The sequence below is a fragment of the Podarcis gaigeae genome (assembly GCF_964106915.1).
Source record: "Podarcis gaigeae genome assembly, chromosome: 1".
Taxonomy (NCBI): domain Eukaryota; kingdom Metazoa; phylum Chordata; class Lepidosauria; order Squamata; family Lacertidae; genus Podarcis; species Podarcis gaigeae.
In genome coordinates, this window is record NC_139678.1 from 57,479,933 (window position 1) to 57,498,020 (window position 18,088).

General features: G+C 39.8%; 1 protein-coding gene across 2 annotated transcripts in view; it reads right to left on the reverse strand.

Moving 5' to 3' along the window:
* Positions 1-356: 356 nt before the first annotated feature.
* The window catches only part of LOC310850032 (catalase), a 45,705-nt gene continuing 27,973 nt past the window's right edge, over positions 357-18,088 (reverse strand). For both annotated transcript variants that reach the window (XM_083751046.1, XM_083751045.1), the window contains exons 2-13: positions 13,315-13,486; positions 10,717-10,827; positions 9,864-9,994; positions 9,289-9,393; positions 8,336-8,461; positions 7,515-7,706; positions 7,241-7,393; positions 4,630-4,768; positions 3,566-3,696; positions 2,592-2,699; positions 1,723-1,809; positions 357-1,118 (exon numbers count right to left, since the gene is read on the reverse strand). In XM_083751046.1, coding sequence (XP_083607172.1) covers positions 1,056-1,118; positions 1,723-1,809; positions 2,592-2,699; positions 3,566-3,696; positions 4,630-4,768; positions 7,241-7,393; positions 7,515-7,706; positions 8,336-8,461; positions 9,289-9,393; positions 9,864-9,994; positions 10,717-10,827; positions 13,315-13,486 — 1,518 coding nt within the window. In that variant the 3' untranslated portion in view covers positions 357-1,055. The remainder of the gene's footprint in view (positions 1,119-1,722; positions 1,810-2,591; positions 2,700-3,565; positions 3,697-4,629; positions 4,769-7,240; positions 7,394-7,514; positions 7,707-8,335; positions 8,462-9,288; positions 9,394-9,863; positions 9,995-10,716; positions 10,828-13,314; positions 13,487-18,088) is intronic.

Consider the following 18,088-nt stretch of genomic DNA (forward strand, 5'->3'; position numbering starts at 1 on the left):
CCAAGGTGTGTACAATTGAAACAGAATTGCCAGGTAATATGTGTTGAGTGAAGACATCTGTCTCCACTCACTGGTGTGAATATATGTTAGGAGACTTTAATACACATCAAATCATCCTGATGTGTACATTGAGTACAAATTTGATTTGGCTCCTTCCACTTATCAGAACAAAAAAGTACTGACTGGTGAGTTAAGTTACAGAATTGGGAGAAAGAATCCTGCATGTTCCTTTTATTTTTAACTCTCACCCACCCACACTTTACTTATGAATGAAGACACCATCATATGTAGGTTGACCCACAGAACTAGATGTAAAAGTACACAGTTACCAAAAATCCATAGATAAATGTGAAACATTTCATTATAACAATAATTTTATTTGAGAATAGGCACTGTAAGAATTGTCCAGTATAATGGATTACCTTGTTTTTGTAAATATATTTATGTCAAAATGAAGTTAAAAAAAGAAAGTATGATCGAATATGTGTTTCAAGCTCCTGTAATCCACTGTGCATCAAGCAAAAGTCTGATAAATTTTAGCGCCATTGCAAGATAAAACTGCTTGCATTATGGGAGTATTTATTAAAATGTGCTCTTTTTAAAACGTTAATACCTGTATGAGTAAGAATTTTATTCACCTGTTGCTATATTGATTTTAACATAGTCAGTAGAAGATATACCATCAAAATATTATGCAAGTTCTTTTGGGTAAATAAATGCACGGTTAGTTACCAGAATACAAAAATAAGGCAAACCATTTGATTAATTTTGCAAAAGTAGACAAAAAGTTACTGTAGCCGTATATTTCATTCATACCACTGAAAAGTGATTGCTAGTACAGATCGATTTTAACAGTCTAGACAGAATGTTTTACAAGGCATAAGATTATAATGCAATTAGTTTTTAATCACAAATGCAAACTTCAATGGTTCTGCCTTGCAACTGCCACAACAAAGGAGATTTCAAGAAAAACATGAATATTTGCAGGATTAAGGCTTGTTTTCCAGTTGGATGGATGCAAATGCAGTGATCAATGGGACCACAGGTCATACTTTCTACAAATTAGATCTTTCCTTTGCAGCAACATGAGAAGCTTGGGTGTAGGTACGAATGCAATCCTAGAAACAAGACAAAAATAGTTTAAACCACTGACAGTCAGCATGGTTTGTAGGAGCAAGATTCTAACAAATACTTTAGAGACTGGAGGGAGAATCTGAGAATGCAGGAACTACCAAATCCTAAAACACCAGAGTAAAAGTGAGAGAGCTTTTCAATTTTTTCATTCCTTCCATCTCCTCAGATTTTCCCTCCTATTGACCCCAAAACAGAAGGAAAATAAGCATGGCAGTTCCACAGCTGCCATATTTCCCCCCCTGCTTATGTCGGGGAAACAGGAGGGCTTTACTGTCCCAGAACTAAGGAATTATCCTAAGAATCTGATGATTTGCTGGCATATTGGCAAATACATTTTTGTGCAATACATTTTCAAATGATACTTAAAAAGAATAGGTGAGAAACAGTTGATCAAGGCAAGCTTGAAGGGGGCTTTGACCACTTGAACTGGCAGCATTTTAAAGTTTGCATTTTAAACCCCACCCCACAACATTCACCCCCAACTCCACAGTCCTCTCTTTCGATCATGCACTTTCATCTACGGCAATTTACTTATTAATGCCTTAGCCCCTCAGAGCACAGTAATTTGAATGGAAGTTGCTTTCATACCTTGCTGCCCCCTTTAGCATTGTACCTGTCCAGGTGGGCTTGGATGCGGGCACCATAATCAGGATGAACATCAGTAAAGTTCTTCACCTAGATTGGCAAAGAGAAGTTGAAGAGCAAATATAAGCCTGCATTAAGATTTCATCCAAAGCTCCTTCTCTTCCCATGTTCCACCTCCATGGTCAGAGGCAGTAAGTCTCTGAATTCCACTTGCTGGGAACTGCAAGTGGGCAGAGTGCTGCTGTGCACCTATCCTGCTGGGGTGCTTCCCACAGGCATCAGGTTGGCTACTTTGAGTACAGGATGCTGGGCCAGAAGTGCCATGAGCCTGATCCAGCAGCCTCTTCTTATGTTCTTAAATTTACCTTCTCAAATTATATGTAAACTATGCCATCTGCTATTGACATGGAGATTTGAAACTACTAACAGGGTATGAATGAAATAGCTTCCAATTTACCTCCTACGGCCATAGTATTACACAGCTTCCCTCCAAAGTTGAAATGTAATTTTTGCTTTGTTTATAGCTTTGTTCATGCACTTTCTATGCTACAGCATGGACCAAAACATCCCTAAATATATCCAGGTCTTACTTGAAAAAGTAAGCAGGGAGGCTTACTGTCTTTCAGCTGACAAGACTCCCAGTCAGAGTAGTTACTTTATCCTTATAATTTAAATAATATTTCAAAAAGATTGTTGAAGGCTTATGTTTTACATTTGGGTTTTTTTTCTACCTTAAAATATTTGTCTGTCTCATATTTTCATGCATCTTAAAATAAGGTGGCATACAAGTGTATATTCTAAAATTATTGTAGGATGTACATTAAGAGCACAGATCAGATGTCATCAGATAAAAGTAGAAATTTATCACTTACAGCCTTCTTCTGAATGAAAAGCTGAGCATCTTTAAGATGGCCAGCGATGTTCTCGCAAAGCCTCTCACGTTCTTCTTCACTCAGCACTTTAGTATAGAAGTCTCGTACCTTTAAATGAAAATGAAGGACAAATTTCTCCCACATTATGGATGTATCCTCTGCTGCTTAATTATTAAGAGGTTTTCTAAAATAAAGTAAAAACTTTCAGCTGAGAGAGTCTCACTACTGACTTTAAACTCCACCATTAACACTGGGAACAGAAGGGATGGCCAACAGTCTTATCCCTGAGATGTGTCTCAGATTTACAATTTACAGCACAATCTAAAGGCAGGATCTGCCAGGATGAGAGAGTCTGGATTTGGTAGATTTTGAGCATTCCTGGCCAAGCATAAACCTTTCATCCTGTTCGAGCCCGACATATACTGGCATATATCACCCCCCCCCCCCGGCTCAGCTGGTTGAACTTGTGCTGGTGGAATTTACACAGGCATTATTCTATTTTTAAAAAAGGGGGTGGCATTTCAGGAAACACTTGCATGTATTCCAAACTCTAGGCCATGTGACCTAGGGCCCAATTATCAAAGCTTGGGCAAACACTCAACTGTCAGGTCAGCCAGTGGTAGCCCCTCCCAGAGTCTCCTGAATTAGGCAAGTTCATTAATTCCAGCAGATCTCCCCAGGTTAGGGCTAGGATTGCCTAGAAATACAGGCCTACAAAAGAGCTTTCATTGATCTATTGGGGGGGGGGGGTATATGAAACTCTACAACTTGATAGGGTAACAAAAGGGGTAATGCAGAAATGGCCTAGAGAAGCCACAACTAAGTTTCTGCCAGATGGATCCCAAAAAAACTTTTAACCTGCTTTTAAGGTAGATGTTTTGTGGATGTGTCAAGAAAGTCGATTCACTCCATAAAAAAGCAGTGTATACATTCAACTCATGTCCAAAATAATTTTCCATTTCTAATCTGCTTACTTGAGACACATTGTCCTCATTTGCACTATTGAAGCGTTGCACATCACCAGAAAGAAGCACACGGCTCTCCTTCAAGTTGGGCTGGTCTTCAGGGCCAGTAAAACTGTTGGGATAATAATTTGGAGCACCACCTAGAAGAAAGAAAGAAAGAAAGATGATAGATAGATGATAGATAGATAGAGATGGTGTAGGTGTAGGTGTATAGATATGAATCCATTAGATATGTTTCAAATGTGCCTCATACCTAGCTATTAATATTGGGGGGGAGGGGGAGTCAGTATACAGCAATAATCTCCTTCTACAGGAAAAAGTCAACTAGAGTCTCTCAACACTCTCACTCTACAATCCTAATCTGATTCTGATTTCCAAAGTGAGAGGTGATCAGGGTATTGTTTCCCAGTAACTGCTTCCATATGAAATAAGACTGCTTGATATAAATTAAGGCTATCAGTAAGAATGAAGAAAGGGAAACAGTAAACAGAACACTGTAAATGGAATCTAGTAGAACATGCAAGAAAGGATCAGCTACCTGCCTATTATAAGCTCTTGGTTGGGCAGCAAAGCCACTTTCTACAAGTTCTTTGAAGCAGTATAATCACATTGGCGTGACTTTAAGTATAATTTTATTGCAGTTCTCTGAAATAATAGGCATAAATGTTTGAAGCCAAAATAACTGTTTACAGTATAACTGTGCATCCGTTCCCTGTTTCTCCATTCAAATGGCAATACACTTTTGATTAAACTATTTTATGCATCCATATGGCCAAAAAAGTTCACATAGGACACACATTTTAAACAGACTTCTGCTCACGCAACAGGACCTCCCCTTCATCTGTTCTACAGACAACTGAACATTCCCCAAATTTCTTCTGAAGCTGCTTGGGGATTCTCCAGAACAGATCTGGGGGGCTAAACACTCCTGAGATGTTGAATTTCACCCACAGTTAGGAATCTAACATGAAGCAAAATTAGAACTCATATCCAAACTGTGCTAGAAATTCAGAAGAAAATGACCTTGCACATGGTATTTCAGATTACTTCCAGAAGACACCTTTTGGAATTACCTTGGTTGTCAGAAATGCACATAAATCCATCTCTCTGGTAGTTGGCAATTCGAGCTCGGTAAGGACAGTTTACAGGAATTTGAAGGTAGTTAGGTCCCAGACGATGTCTGTGAGTATCTGGATATGAGAAAAGACGACCCTAGAATAATATATTGGAGAGAAAAGAGTGAAGAGGGTAAGTTTTCTTTAGGTTGATGCTGACACCATGCTGCTCCATGCTTTCAAATGTGTTTCAAATATTATGACAATATCCATTCTTAAGTTGCTCCTGCTCCTAACGTCTACAGAAGGAAGAATTCTTTCTCACAGGGGCAATAAGAACATAATAGGAACTTAGGTCCAGGGTGCAGCAGGGATCACCCAAACCCTTATATCCCACTGAGATCAGTTGCAGGAGTGCCAACCAAGCCGTTGGCTCAGTCCTGTTGAACACTCGGCACAAAAGGTGCCCCTGATCTCTATTGGCAAACTTCTAAATGCCAGCTGAAAACTTTTCTATTCCTCCAGGCCTATGCAGGCAGTTAAGAGTACATCCCCCCCCCATAGGTTCCTGATCTTTGTTTTTGATGGTTTTAACTTGCTTTCAATATTTTATGATTTTATTGCATGGTTTCATCTTATTTTTACCGTTCTAAACTGCTTTGATAAATTTTGGGGATAGAGCGGTATACAAATATTTTTATAAATAAATAATCCAAGAGCAGACCTGCTGGATCAGAAGAAAGCTTTCAGTCCAGTATTCTGCTTCCCGACTTGGAAATCAATGCAATTATCAAGCGTATGAATCTGACTGCTCTCACCAGGTGAGATCAGGACTACTTTCCTGAAGAATTTATAAGCTGATTTGGGAATTTAGTCTCTGAGACTGTTGAATGCCATTGTGGAGTTACATTCTCAATATTTTTTTAAAACAGCTTACAACAGAAGTTCCTATATATTCGCTAATAAGCAAACTCCCAACAGCACAGTCAAAGGTAGCCATGAGAGACTTTTGTGTTTTTGCTTGGTCTTGTTTTGTTAAATATGTTTTTATTTAAGGGGGGGGGCTCAAATATTTTGTACGCTTCCAGGCTGTACATGAATTGAATTGGCAGTGCATAAACAAAGTCATTCTGACCTACTGGCAAGAATACATTACTAGAGCTAGACGGCCGGAATATTCTGCTGACATTTTCTTTACGTTATGAAACAGCAATGGGAGACACACAGGTCCAAAACATGTGACTCATTTGCCAAAGAAGCTCCACCCTCACTGCTGAACCATCGTCAAGATTCCCTTAGCTAAAGGTTGATATATTGGAAGAGTTAAAAAAAAAATCTGTTAAGTGCTACACACAATAAATTGACTGAACATTTTTATTGGTAAAACACGCGGTAATTCTAACTAAATACATCCCCAAAGTTGCTGCTCACTGTCTTAACCTATATTAATGGGGGCAAAGTGTCAAAGAGAAACATCCAATATATTAAATTATGAATACATAAAAGTGAAAAACCCACAAATCTTCTGCTCTATATGTTTATCTGCAATGAGCTCTTGTGCTGATCACATGCCCACCCTTGTTACCATGCCAGGGATTTGAACTTCCAGTAATTACCACCCACTTTTGATCCAAGTACAGTGGTACCTTGGGTTAAGAACTTAACCTGAAACTGTTCTTAACCTGAAGCACCACTTTAATGGGGCCTCCCGCTGCTGCTGCGCCGCCGGAGCACACTTTCTGTTCTCATCCTGAAGCAAAGTTCTTAACCCGAGGTACTATTTCTGGGTTAGTGGAGTTTATAACCTGAAGCGTATGTAACCTGAAGCATGTGTAACCTGAGGTACCACTGTATTTGGATTTTATGGGCTGGATTTAACTAATAGGTCCTGCGAGCAGAGCAGACTTCTGCAACCACAACTGGGCTCTCCCCTACCCTTTCCACACCGGCTCCTGTGCCCCCCCCCCCCCGTTGGCTTCAAGGGGGAAGGATAAGCCCCAGAACAGCATGTGTGAAGGAGGCAAAATCAGAAATGCTCACACTCTTTAGCACTGGGCTGAATTCCTCCCTTTAAAAAAAGGGGGGAGAGGAAGAGAACAAAACAAAACACACACCACACACCATGGAAAAATTGGAATAGAGTGGGGAAAACCTCCCATCAAGACATCATCCTTGTGTTATCTTTTCTCATTATATTTGACACGACAGGTATTAAATAGAAAATAACATCTGTATTTAAGAAAGGGTTCTCAAACTTTTTACCATCAAAGCCCACCTGTAGTTACAAACTGATGGTACAGGGGCAGAGGCAGTCACAATGTGGTGGCAGAGTTTGGCCATTATTAACTTCCACCTTGTAATATCCTGATTCAACACTTCCTCTGGCACTTCCCTTCAGAAGAAGATCTCCCCACCAACCCACCCCAAACCACTCATCCTTCCTCATCATGCAATAACTTGCTGATGTTTGCATTGGTCTAACTAAAAGGCTATGCCACAGCTAGTGGAAGAGGCAGGCAAGTGAGGAGGCACTGAACAGGCTGTGGCACCGAAGTCCTCTTAAAAGTGCTCCAAGGCCCACCATCTGATAAACTGTTAAATAAACATGAAAGCATACTATACTCGTTACCTGCAACATTTTATCAGGGCTAGGTTCAATTCCTGGAGGCATGTTGCTTGGATCAAAGGCAATTTGCTCCACCTCAGCAAAATAGTTGACAGGGTTCCTGTTTAAGACCAGCTTCCCCACCGGAATCAGAGGATAGTCTTTATGGGACCAAATCTACAAAATGCAAGAATACAATTTATTACAGATAGTTTCCAAGTAAATCTTTCCATAGAGATGCAGAACTTTTAATCCTTATATCCAACATGTAGGGTAAAGGAATGGGAATTACGCTTACCTTAGTTACATCAAAAGGATTGAATGGATATTTCTCAGCCTGTTCAAATGTCATCACCTGGATATAGAAACTCCAAGAAGGGTAGTTTGCATTAGCAATAGCATTGTAAAGATCACGCAGGGCATAGTCGGGATCTTCAGAGGCCAGTCTTCCTGCTTCTTCAACAGTAAGGTTTTTGATTCCTTGATCAGTCTGCAAAAATCAAAATAACATTACTTAGAATTTTTCATAAAAATTTTTTTTTACTTAAGAATTGCATCCTAGTAATGATGAAAGAAATAAATATTAAAATTGGTCTAAAGATCTGCTGTGAGAGAGGGCATAAGAAGCTGCCATACTGGAAAGAAGCCTACAGAAACCTTGGTTTGCATACATCTTGGTTTGCATATGTTTTGGATTACAAACACATCAAATCCAGAAGTACGCATCCTGATTTGCAACCTTTTTTTGGATTACAACCCTCTTTTTTTTGGATTACAAATAATTTTTTGGGGGAGGCCTCATTGGCGAAAGCGGGCCTTGGGTTACAACCTGTTTTGGTTTACAAACAGACCTCCGGAACATATTATGTTTGTAAACCAAGGTACCACTGTATATGCAGAGGTGGATAGAATGGCAGGCATCACTACTACTAAATCAGTATCTCAAGTGCAGTATTCAATCTTTGTATAATGGAGATGCTACAAGGGGATAAACATGTTACACTACCCATTTTTCATTTCTTGAAGTAGGAATGGATAAGAACTCCAGGTGTGGGGTACGTCCAGCGATTTAGGAAATTAGTATTAACAAATGCGAAACAGGAAAATTGAAATCATTACCTTAGCATGGAATTTGCAGTATACTGATTTTCCGCCAGCATTGACTAGCTTAAAAGTATGTGATCCGTAGCCATTCATATGACGATGTCCATCTGGAATGCCACGATCGCTGAACAGGAATGATACCTAAATATAAAGCAAGAGCAACAAAAGTCTACACAGGCTTTTCATGAAAGCTCATGTAACTAAAGCTAGGTACAGCTGTGGATGTTTCTGCACTAAAGACTGCTCCTATCAGAGTTTATTCTTGGCATGATATTCTGCCCTCACCCCAATGACTTTGACCTGCAACAATAGTACAATACACCATTTCCACATAATCCATTTGAGGGGGTTGGAGAGCTATGTTCCAGGTGAGTTTAGGGAAGGGAAAACTTAAGAAGAGAAGAAGAAGAGTTTGGATTTGATATCCCGCCTTTCACTCCCTTTAAGGAGTCTCAAAGCTGCTAACATTCTCCTTTCCCTTCCTTTCCCACAACAAACACTCTATGAGGTGAGTGGGGCTGAGAGACTTCACAGAAGTGTGACTGGCCCAAGGTCACCCAGCAGCTGCATGTGGAGGAGCGGAGACTCAAACCCGGTTCTCCAGATTACGAGACTACCGCTCTTAACCACTACACCACACTGGCTCTCCAACCAAATAAGTCCTCCAACCATTAGTTTTCTTGAATGGGTAACAGGTCTGTGTTTTAGTCATAGCTTGCCCAATTATAAATGATACAAATATTGTCACATTAAAAAAAAAAATTTCAAAAATGGCATAGAGTTGATAAGGGAAGGGTTGTGTTGTGTATCACTCACAAGAGACCAAATACACCAATGTAAAAGAGAATATGTATTTTCACACATGAATCTTTTAGTCTCTGAATCAGAGGATGCAAAAAGGAGATACAGCTGACTCAATCAGCAAGGTGAAGGAAAAAATGAATAGAAATTAAAAGATTAAATCCTACCTGGTGCAGAGACTCAGGGCGAAGACTCCAGAAGTCCCATACCATGTCTGCATCTTTCAGATGAGTTTGTGGATTCCTCTTTTGGGAATGGATAAAGGATGGGAACTAACACAAAGAAGATACAAAGAAGATTTGCATTACTGTGTAGTTGCATTATCTACACAGTCCCTTGTACTAAGTTCACTTTGAAAAGATGTGCCTGCAAATAAGTTCCACATATAAATTAATCTACTGTGACAATTACATAATCATAAATCTTAAAATCAAAAAGGAATCAGAGAAGCAGAAAACTTGTTATAAAAGCTCTTAATGGAAAAACGCATTGGCGACAGATCACAGCTCTACAGCGTCACCTTGTGTCACATGTTTATAACGCAGTTATAACGATATAATTGACGAGTGTAGCCGAGTCCCTAATATTAGTGGATTATTCCTCAGGGTACAAGAACTTCAATTTGATATTAGAAAAGAAGCCCCATGGAAGAAACAGATCCGTGTAAGTTGCACTTTTCTCTCTCCCTCTTATTCACCACCCAATAACTTCTTTTGGGTGCCCAAATAAATATCTGACCTACCAGCATTGCATCTCTAATAAAGAAGATGGGGGTGTTGTTCCCCACAAGGTCCCAGTTACCATCTTCTGTATAGAATTTCATTGCAAAGCCTCGAGGGTCACGGACTGTATCAGCTGACCCCGATTCTCCCGCTAGAAAAGGAAGGTTTATAAATGTGAGCACACTGAGAACTGCACACAGTTTTCCCTTCAATCCTGGAGACTGGCATCCATTCTAATATTGGGAATGGCCATCACATGTTTAAATTGTCCTCCCAGCCTTCACCTAATGAATGTTATAGCGCTCCAATTCCAAGGATGATTATCATATGTGTATGTTGTCGTTTACAGCTTTTAAGAGGAACTGAATGGAAAGGGGACATTGCACAATGGTTTCCTGTGCAATGTAGTGTCCTTATCTGACACTTTCCTCCTTCATTGCAAAACTCTTTGTTTTTAAGCACTGGATTGTTTAGTGCGGAAGTGCCTGTACTTTGGAGCTCTCAGCTTATCAAGATCAAACAGATGCCTTCACCATACTCTTTTCGGCACCTCCTAAAAACATTCCTGTTTAGAAAAGCCTACCCAGGTTCCCAGAAAGCTGAGGGAATTTTAATTAGTTTTAGTTTTTTAATTTTAAAACATACAAAAGTAGGGTTGTCTCCCCCCCCTTTGATTTTACTGTTTTATCTTTTGTCAACCGCTTTGAGGTGTGTGTGTTTTTTGATAATAAAGCAGTTTACAAATTTATAAATAATAAATGAATAAAGTCTAACAAAATTAGCTCCTCTAAGGACCCCATTTAATAAATGAGTGTGTACACACAACACCATAAAATGGACATGCAAAGAGGGGTTGTTGTTTTTAAGACTTACCAACAGTAGAGAATCGAATAGCGATTGGAGTTCTTTTGCCAATATGCTCAAATACCTTTGCTTTGCAATATCTGGTGATATCATGAGTCACTTCAAAATAGCCAAAAGCTCCTAAAAATGTTTAAAATTGTTGCTTTTATTAAAAATTAAAGATATGTAGAAACAAACAAACCATCTAAATATCAAGGGCTTTGGTAATATATCAGAAATGGCAGTGCAGTTTCGGAAGAATAGATATCTCTGTTTCATATAAAGCTTTTCTGCTTTCTGGCGTACACCTTAGCATATTGCCTTTTTGACCCTGAGACATTGTTATAGGACACTAAAGACCTTGAGTTTCCATAACAGACCCTTTACATGCAGGCAGGAAATAGGGAATGTTTATTATACATTTATTTACCTATCTTCTGGATTCTGGGGAGCTATGGGAAACAAGAAGGGTCATGTAAGGCATGAGCAATTTTTTTTTTCCAGGAAGCAGTGATTCTCCTTTTATGCCTAGACCAAAGGACCTGAACAGCTGAAGGCAGAGCATCTGTGAATACAAGGGGGGGGGGGTCTGCTTCTTACTAGAAAACTTTTGAGATAACCTAAAACCCAATGTCGAGTTGTATATTTTCCTTCCAGCTACAGTTCTTGGGGGCAGACAGCAGTCTAACAGCCTGATGGATCACAAGATGGCTCCTTTATTCAAAATAAACAGGAACATAATTGTATTTTTGAAGCAGTTCTGTCTAGCCTGGAACAACACAGATTTCGTGTTTAATTTGAATGAGGTTTTAAAACAAACAGACCACAGCTAATGCTTTTTTCTGCTTTAAAATTTGATACGCTCTTTCATGTTGTGGTTTTATGACAGCTTTTAATGCCCTGTAAAAGGCAGTGGAGTCTTAGTTTTGGAAGAGATGAGTAGCTTTGATTTCAAAAATTCTCCTTTAGTCCTGAACATTGTTGCAGTGGTTAGTATTATTACCACTATTCTACCTTGGGTTTTAGAAGCACTTGAGAGTGAGGGCAAGGTCCCTCCTCCTTCGGCATTCAGTATCTGCGTAAAAAGTACAAGTATGCAAAGGAAAAGGTACAAAAACCAATAAACTTTGATAAGTTGCTGATATATAAATATACCACATCACCTATGATTTCTTGTTATACCTGGACTAATTAACCCAGTTAGCTTTATATTTCATTTATTCTTTTACCATCACCTTGTGATAACCACGTTGTAATTGCTTCAATTATGATACTTTAATGTAAGATATTCTTTATTTTACAATCATGCCTTCATGGTTTCTAGTGAATAACACACGTAGGATACCTTGATTTGAAATTATAAGACTGATTTGTATTATATGTTGCTGATCAAGTAGCCATTTATTTTTATACTTTTTTCTGCTTACCCTTAGAAAGCAATAACCCTGTTTTAAGAATAGCATTGCTTCAGCTAATAGTCTTCTTTAGCCCAAACACTTGCATTCACCTAATGGCATGTTTGATCTTTTCTTCCCTTTTCATCACCATAGGTAAAGGTAAAGAGACCCCTGACCATTAGGTCCAGTCATGACCGACTCTGGGGTTCCGGCGCTCATCTCACTTTACTGGCCGAGGGAGCCGGCGTACAGCGTACAGCTTCCGGGTCATGTGGCCAGCATGACTAAGCCGCTTCTGGCAAACCAGAGCAGCGCACGCAAACACCATTTACCTACCCGCCGGAGCGGTACCTATTTATCTACTTGCACTTTGACGTGCTTTCGAACTGCTAGGTTGGCAGGAGCAGGGACCAAGCAACGGGAGCTCACCCTGTCACAGGGATTTGAACCGCCGACCTTCTGATTGGCAAGCCCTAGGCTCTGTGGTTTAACCCACAGCACCACCCACGTCCCTTTCAGCACCATACCCCTATGCCAAACCACACTTTTAATACAAAGTCTTTTATCATGCAACCTAGAGGCCGCTGTTCCACAAACACAGGTCTAAAGAAGCCTTGGGCACAATGAACTAATTAAGCAATTACAGTGGTGCCTCCCAAGACGAAATTAATTTGTTCCGCGAGTCTCTTCGTCTTGCGGTTTTTTCGTCTTGCAAAGCACGGCTATTAGCGGCTTAGCAGCTATTAGCGGCTTAGGAAAAGGGGGGAAAAGGGAAAAAAACTCGCAACACTCGCAAGAGGTTTTCGTCTTGCAAAGGAAGCCCATAGGGAAATTCGTCTTGCGAAGCACCTCAAAAACGGAAAACTCTTTCGTCTAACAAGTTTTTCGTCTTGCGAGGCATTCGTCTTGCGGGGCACCACTGTATAGTTATTGTACATTCCTCTCCCCCCCCCCCCCCACCGACTGAGCAAGGGTGACTTGTGCTTACTTCTGTGTATGGATTGCCTTTCTAAATTAGGTCCACATATGCAAAAGTGTGTTGTGGAAGATTTTTGTTGAATCAAAAATAAGAATAATAATCCTGAATTCAGCACCAAAATATACAAAACTGTGGGAAACACATTTTGTGAACTTCTATGCTTCCTTGTTCCTTCTGTACACAAAGTTATGTTCATAATATTCAATTCTCCACCTCTTCCTTTTAAAACAACAAGCAACTTCTAACACTAACCTGCTCCTTTGGCATGCACAACTCTCTCAGGAATCCTCTCTCGGTCAAAGTGTGCCATCTCATCTGTGAAAACCACATCCTGAACCAAAAGGGGGCCTCGCGGACCCACCGTCATGACATTTAACTTGTCTCCCACTGGGACACCAGCTCCGGTGGTCAAGGCATCTGGTTTCTAAATTCAAAAGAAAAATAAAATAAAATTAGGACACCAAAAACTACACAGCCCTATTACGTTTTTCGTGATTTAGTGGGTTAACTTGACAGACGTATGGTGCTTCCTGACTACAGAGAGAATTGCTTCTGGCATTAAACAGTATTGTTTCATAACAGGAATTATTAGGAAAGGTAAAGTTTGCATGTAATAATAATCTAAATGTTAAATGGCCAACAGATGTGTGAAGGAGGAAAATCATTTCAAAGAGTTCTGATTATTAAATTGATTTTCAAGCAGAAATAACAGAAAAGAGTAGCACCAATTGCACCTTCAAGCTTGAATGTCATCAGATTTAGAAAGTGTATTAAGCACTTAACAGATTACAGTGGTACCTCGGGTTAAGAACTTAATTTGTCCTGGAGGTCCGTTCTTAACCTGAAACTGTTTAAAACTATCCGGAGAGCAGAATAAACTCTTTCTTTGAACCAACCTCGGTGTCATTTTGACTTCCTTCCTCCTGTCCCGGAGCAACGCAGACCCAATCGGTGAACTCTAATAAGGCTACAGTACCTCGGGTTACATCCGCTTCAGGTTACAGACTCCGCTAACCCAGAAATATTACCTCGGGTTAAGCTTTGCTTCAGAATGAGAACAGAAATCATGCAGCAGTGGTGCAGCGGCAGAAGGCCCCATTAGATAAAATGGTGCTTCAGGTTAAGAACAGTTTCAGGTTAAGAGCAGACCTCCAGAATGAATTAAGTTCTTAACCCGAGGTACCACTGTATTGCCTTAACAAAATGGACTCAGACACGAAAAGTAATCGAATTCCCAATATAAATCATGAACACTACGCTGCTATTAGGTCCATACCTAAGGCTAAATCTTTTCATAAAACCGATTTCCAAAGAAATCAGGTCGAACCACCTTTACTTTCTCATATTACAAAAATGTCATCTTTATAGGTAGACTATAACTAAGAATATCATCTTAAGATAAACACTTAAAACAAATAAAATGCCCAAAATAGGGTTACTAAAGCACTATCTTAAACCACAAAATGAAGCCATCTTCTTCAAGTCCAAATCCTATGTTAATTTTGTTTAATAAACAGCTGTATAACACACTAAACCTAATGGAAAAATGCAAGAAGTCCCGAATCATTCACCATAAAACAATGCAAATTATGCAAGTACAGTACAATAATATAGAAAGTCTGGCATTCACAGCTGGCAAAGAGAATGGGTGGTTCAAAAGAGACTATCAGAACCTTGGGGAGGTGGTTAATATATTGGAAGTCAGACACATGGAGGATAACAAGCGATGACACAAGCTTGACAACCAGGTGAATTATCTCAACCTTTGCAGATTAAATTAACAACAGTAACCTCGCATTAATTTTCAAGTGCCTCCCACAGCACCTACAGCTCCACCCGCTTGAGCACATTAGTCTTCTGGAATAACTACACAGGCGTGTTATAGCACCCTGGCACCACCCATTCAGAGGATAAAAGGTGCCTTTGCTCCTTTACAGAGTATTTAAAAGTCAATTGTATTTTCAACTCTCAGTTGTTTTAATCATGCATTAAGAACTACACCTAGATTCTTGATCTTACGACTACAAATACTCATTCACCCTAAGGGCATTGAGTAAGGCATTTAGAAAAAGGTTATTTCTAGCTTATACTTAACTTTCTGTTAAGTATAATTGTGCGCATGTACTCATTGTCCAATATAAAGAGAAAACATTCTAGCACACCCAGCACTGCTAGTCTTGGGGAAATTGTAAGATTGGAAGAAACTTTAACAAATATGTCATTGCCATTAAGAAACAATTATTAAAATATGTACTGCAGTATTTAAATTTAGGTCTTAGTAGACCACAAGCTTAACATGAGTCAACAGTGTGATGCAGCAGCTAATGCTGTTCTTGGCTATATCAAGAGAAGTATAGGGTCCCAATCAAGTTATAGTCCTGCTGTATTCTGCCTTGGTCAGGTCACACCTGGAATACTGTGTCCAGTACTGGGCATCACAATTTAAGAAGCTGGGTTGTGTGCAGAGGGCAGCATCCAAGATTATCAAGGGTCAGAAAACCAAGCCATATACGAAATGGTTGAGGGAGCTGGTATGTTTAGCCTGGAAAAGAAGAGACTGAAAAGAGACATGATAGCCATCTTCAAATGTCCCGTGGAAGAAAGAGCAAGCTTTTCCACAGCTGCTCCTGAGGCTAGGACCCCAACCAATGGATTCAACTTACAAGAAGGGAGATTCCGACTAAACATTAGGAATAACTTTCTGACAATAAAAGCTGTTCAACACTGGAACAGATTCCCATGAGAGCTGATAGACTCTCCTTCCTTGGAGGTTTCTAAACAAAGCTTGGATGCCTATCTAACATTGATGCTTCAGTTGAGATTCCTGTATTGCAGGGAGTTGGACCAGATGATCCTTGGGATCCCTTCCAATTCTACAATTCTAAGATTTTATGAAATATTTGATCCCCCAAAATTGATAAGAGTGTGCTAAAAGTTAAGAATTAGTTGTTGTAATTTTTAAAGACATGCTTGTTCCAAAAAGCAGCAGCAGAAAAAATACACATGGAAATAGAAAAGTAATAACCGACCTCCTAGAAAGAAAAACTCAGAGCCAAACTATACATGATGTTGATTGTGACTTTGCAATTTATGTACACTTTTCAAAAATAAAAATATCAGGGGCGGGGGGGGGGGGTAGCATGGGAAGTTAACCTTTGTGTCCCTTGACCTCATCCTTTTGAAACTCACTTGTTTGAAGCTGCCATCTGCATTGGTAGGAAATCCTCCATTGGCACCAAACTCCCTCTCCCACTTGTCACGATCCAGATAATCATCACTCCCATGAAATGGCTACTATTATCTGAGCCCCATCATATGAATCTCTCATTGTAAGCTACTCTGGACAGGCTACAGCTGACAGGAGTTTCAGTCAATTCCCAAACGGAATGATGGAGCAACGTATTTTGGTCAACCTGTCTTGAATGAAAACTGCAGTCATGCCATAAAAACCGGTTGTGTGAAATCATGTATTCCTTACGTAAAACAGGACTATGGCTAGGTCACATAAAACAAGGCAAGCAGCATTATGTGCTTCTGTGCAGTTTCATGCAGCATACCTTAAAAGGGTGCTGGTGTATCAAAGTAATGTTCTGTGGACTGGGCAACTCCTTTAGGATTAAGGGTAGATAACCCTTTCACATTTAATAAGCTCTTTCAAGGAGAACAGTAGAAGCACATTACTTGTTAGAATGTAATGGAATCTTTGCAAGAACCTAGCTCAAATTTCAGATAGAAAGCAGTTTATACTTATCCACACATAGAAAGAAAAATTGTTGCATGCACTGCAATCAGAAACCAGGGTCTGTTTCTTTAAAAGGAGCTAACAATCACAGAAACGTTACTCAGTCTAAACTGTCATGAAAATGTTTGCAGATCATCCAGATTCTAGTAGCCAAGAGTTACAAACAGCTACTTAGTTACATAGTGTCAAGTGACCTGGTTCTTGTTCTGCACCATCTGACATCTTTTTTCAATCTAAAAGAATTGTAGGTTCATTTGACAACTTTCTTTGTGTCACTTACTATAGTTTGAAGTGGAGAGGGTGGGAGGAATTGTAATAGCAAAATACATGAAGATGCAGGCAAGATGCCTGGAGAAGTTCATGCCACAACTTGCCCTCTTGATCTATGCCTATATTGACTGGCAATGGCCAACTAGGAAACATTTGCCAACCTTATCGGGGTGTTTGTAAAGGCATCTTTCTTACGGCAGCATTTTCCAATGGTCCTGAAGAAAGCAGACATTTCCTTTTTAAAAAACAAAACTGTTGGAGCCTAGATATTTATGCAATTGGAGCTGAAGTTTCCTGTCCGATCTTTAAAGGTGGATAAGTGTCATTCTGGATCTTGTCAGCCTGGTTTCAGGATAAGCTTTGAAACCGAGATTGTCTTGCTTCCTGGCATTTACCAGGAAACAAACAGAGAGAATCTGATCCTGTTGATTTTTCTGTACTCCACCACAGTGGTTCATTAGAGATATCATTAAGGGTACAGTGGTACCTCTGGTTACATACTCTTCAGGTTACAGACGCTTCAGGTTACAAACTCCGCTAACCCAGAAATAGTACCTCGGGTTAAGAACTTTGCTTCAGGATGAGAACAGAAATCGTGCTCCGGCGGCATGGCGGCAGCAGGAGGCCCCATTAGCTAAAGTGGTGCTTCAAGTTAAGAACAGATTCAGGTTAAGAACGGACCTCTGGAACAAATTAAGTATGTAACCAGAGGTACCACAGTACAGTGAAGTTCCTCCGGTTATGTTACTGTGAGAGGTTGTTGAAGAGTTTCTGGTAATGAAGGCTGCCCGAGCTCCAAATGATTGTCAATTTATGTGAACTTATTATCCCCATGGCATTGTGACCACTGTGAAATCGAAAAAGTTTTCTAATAAACAACATTTAGCTCTAGGGTGTTGGGTATTCAAAAGAAAACCAACTTAAAGCATGTCACAAGATTTAGGGAAGAACAATATTGCTTGTTATACAGCAATTCATAACCAATTCACCCAATAGCTCTAAATTAGGCATGGC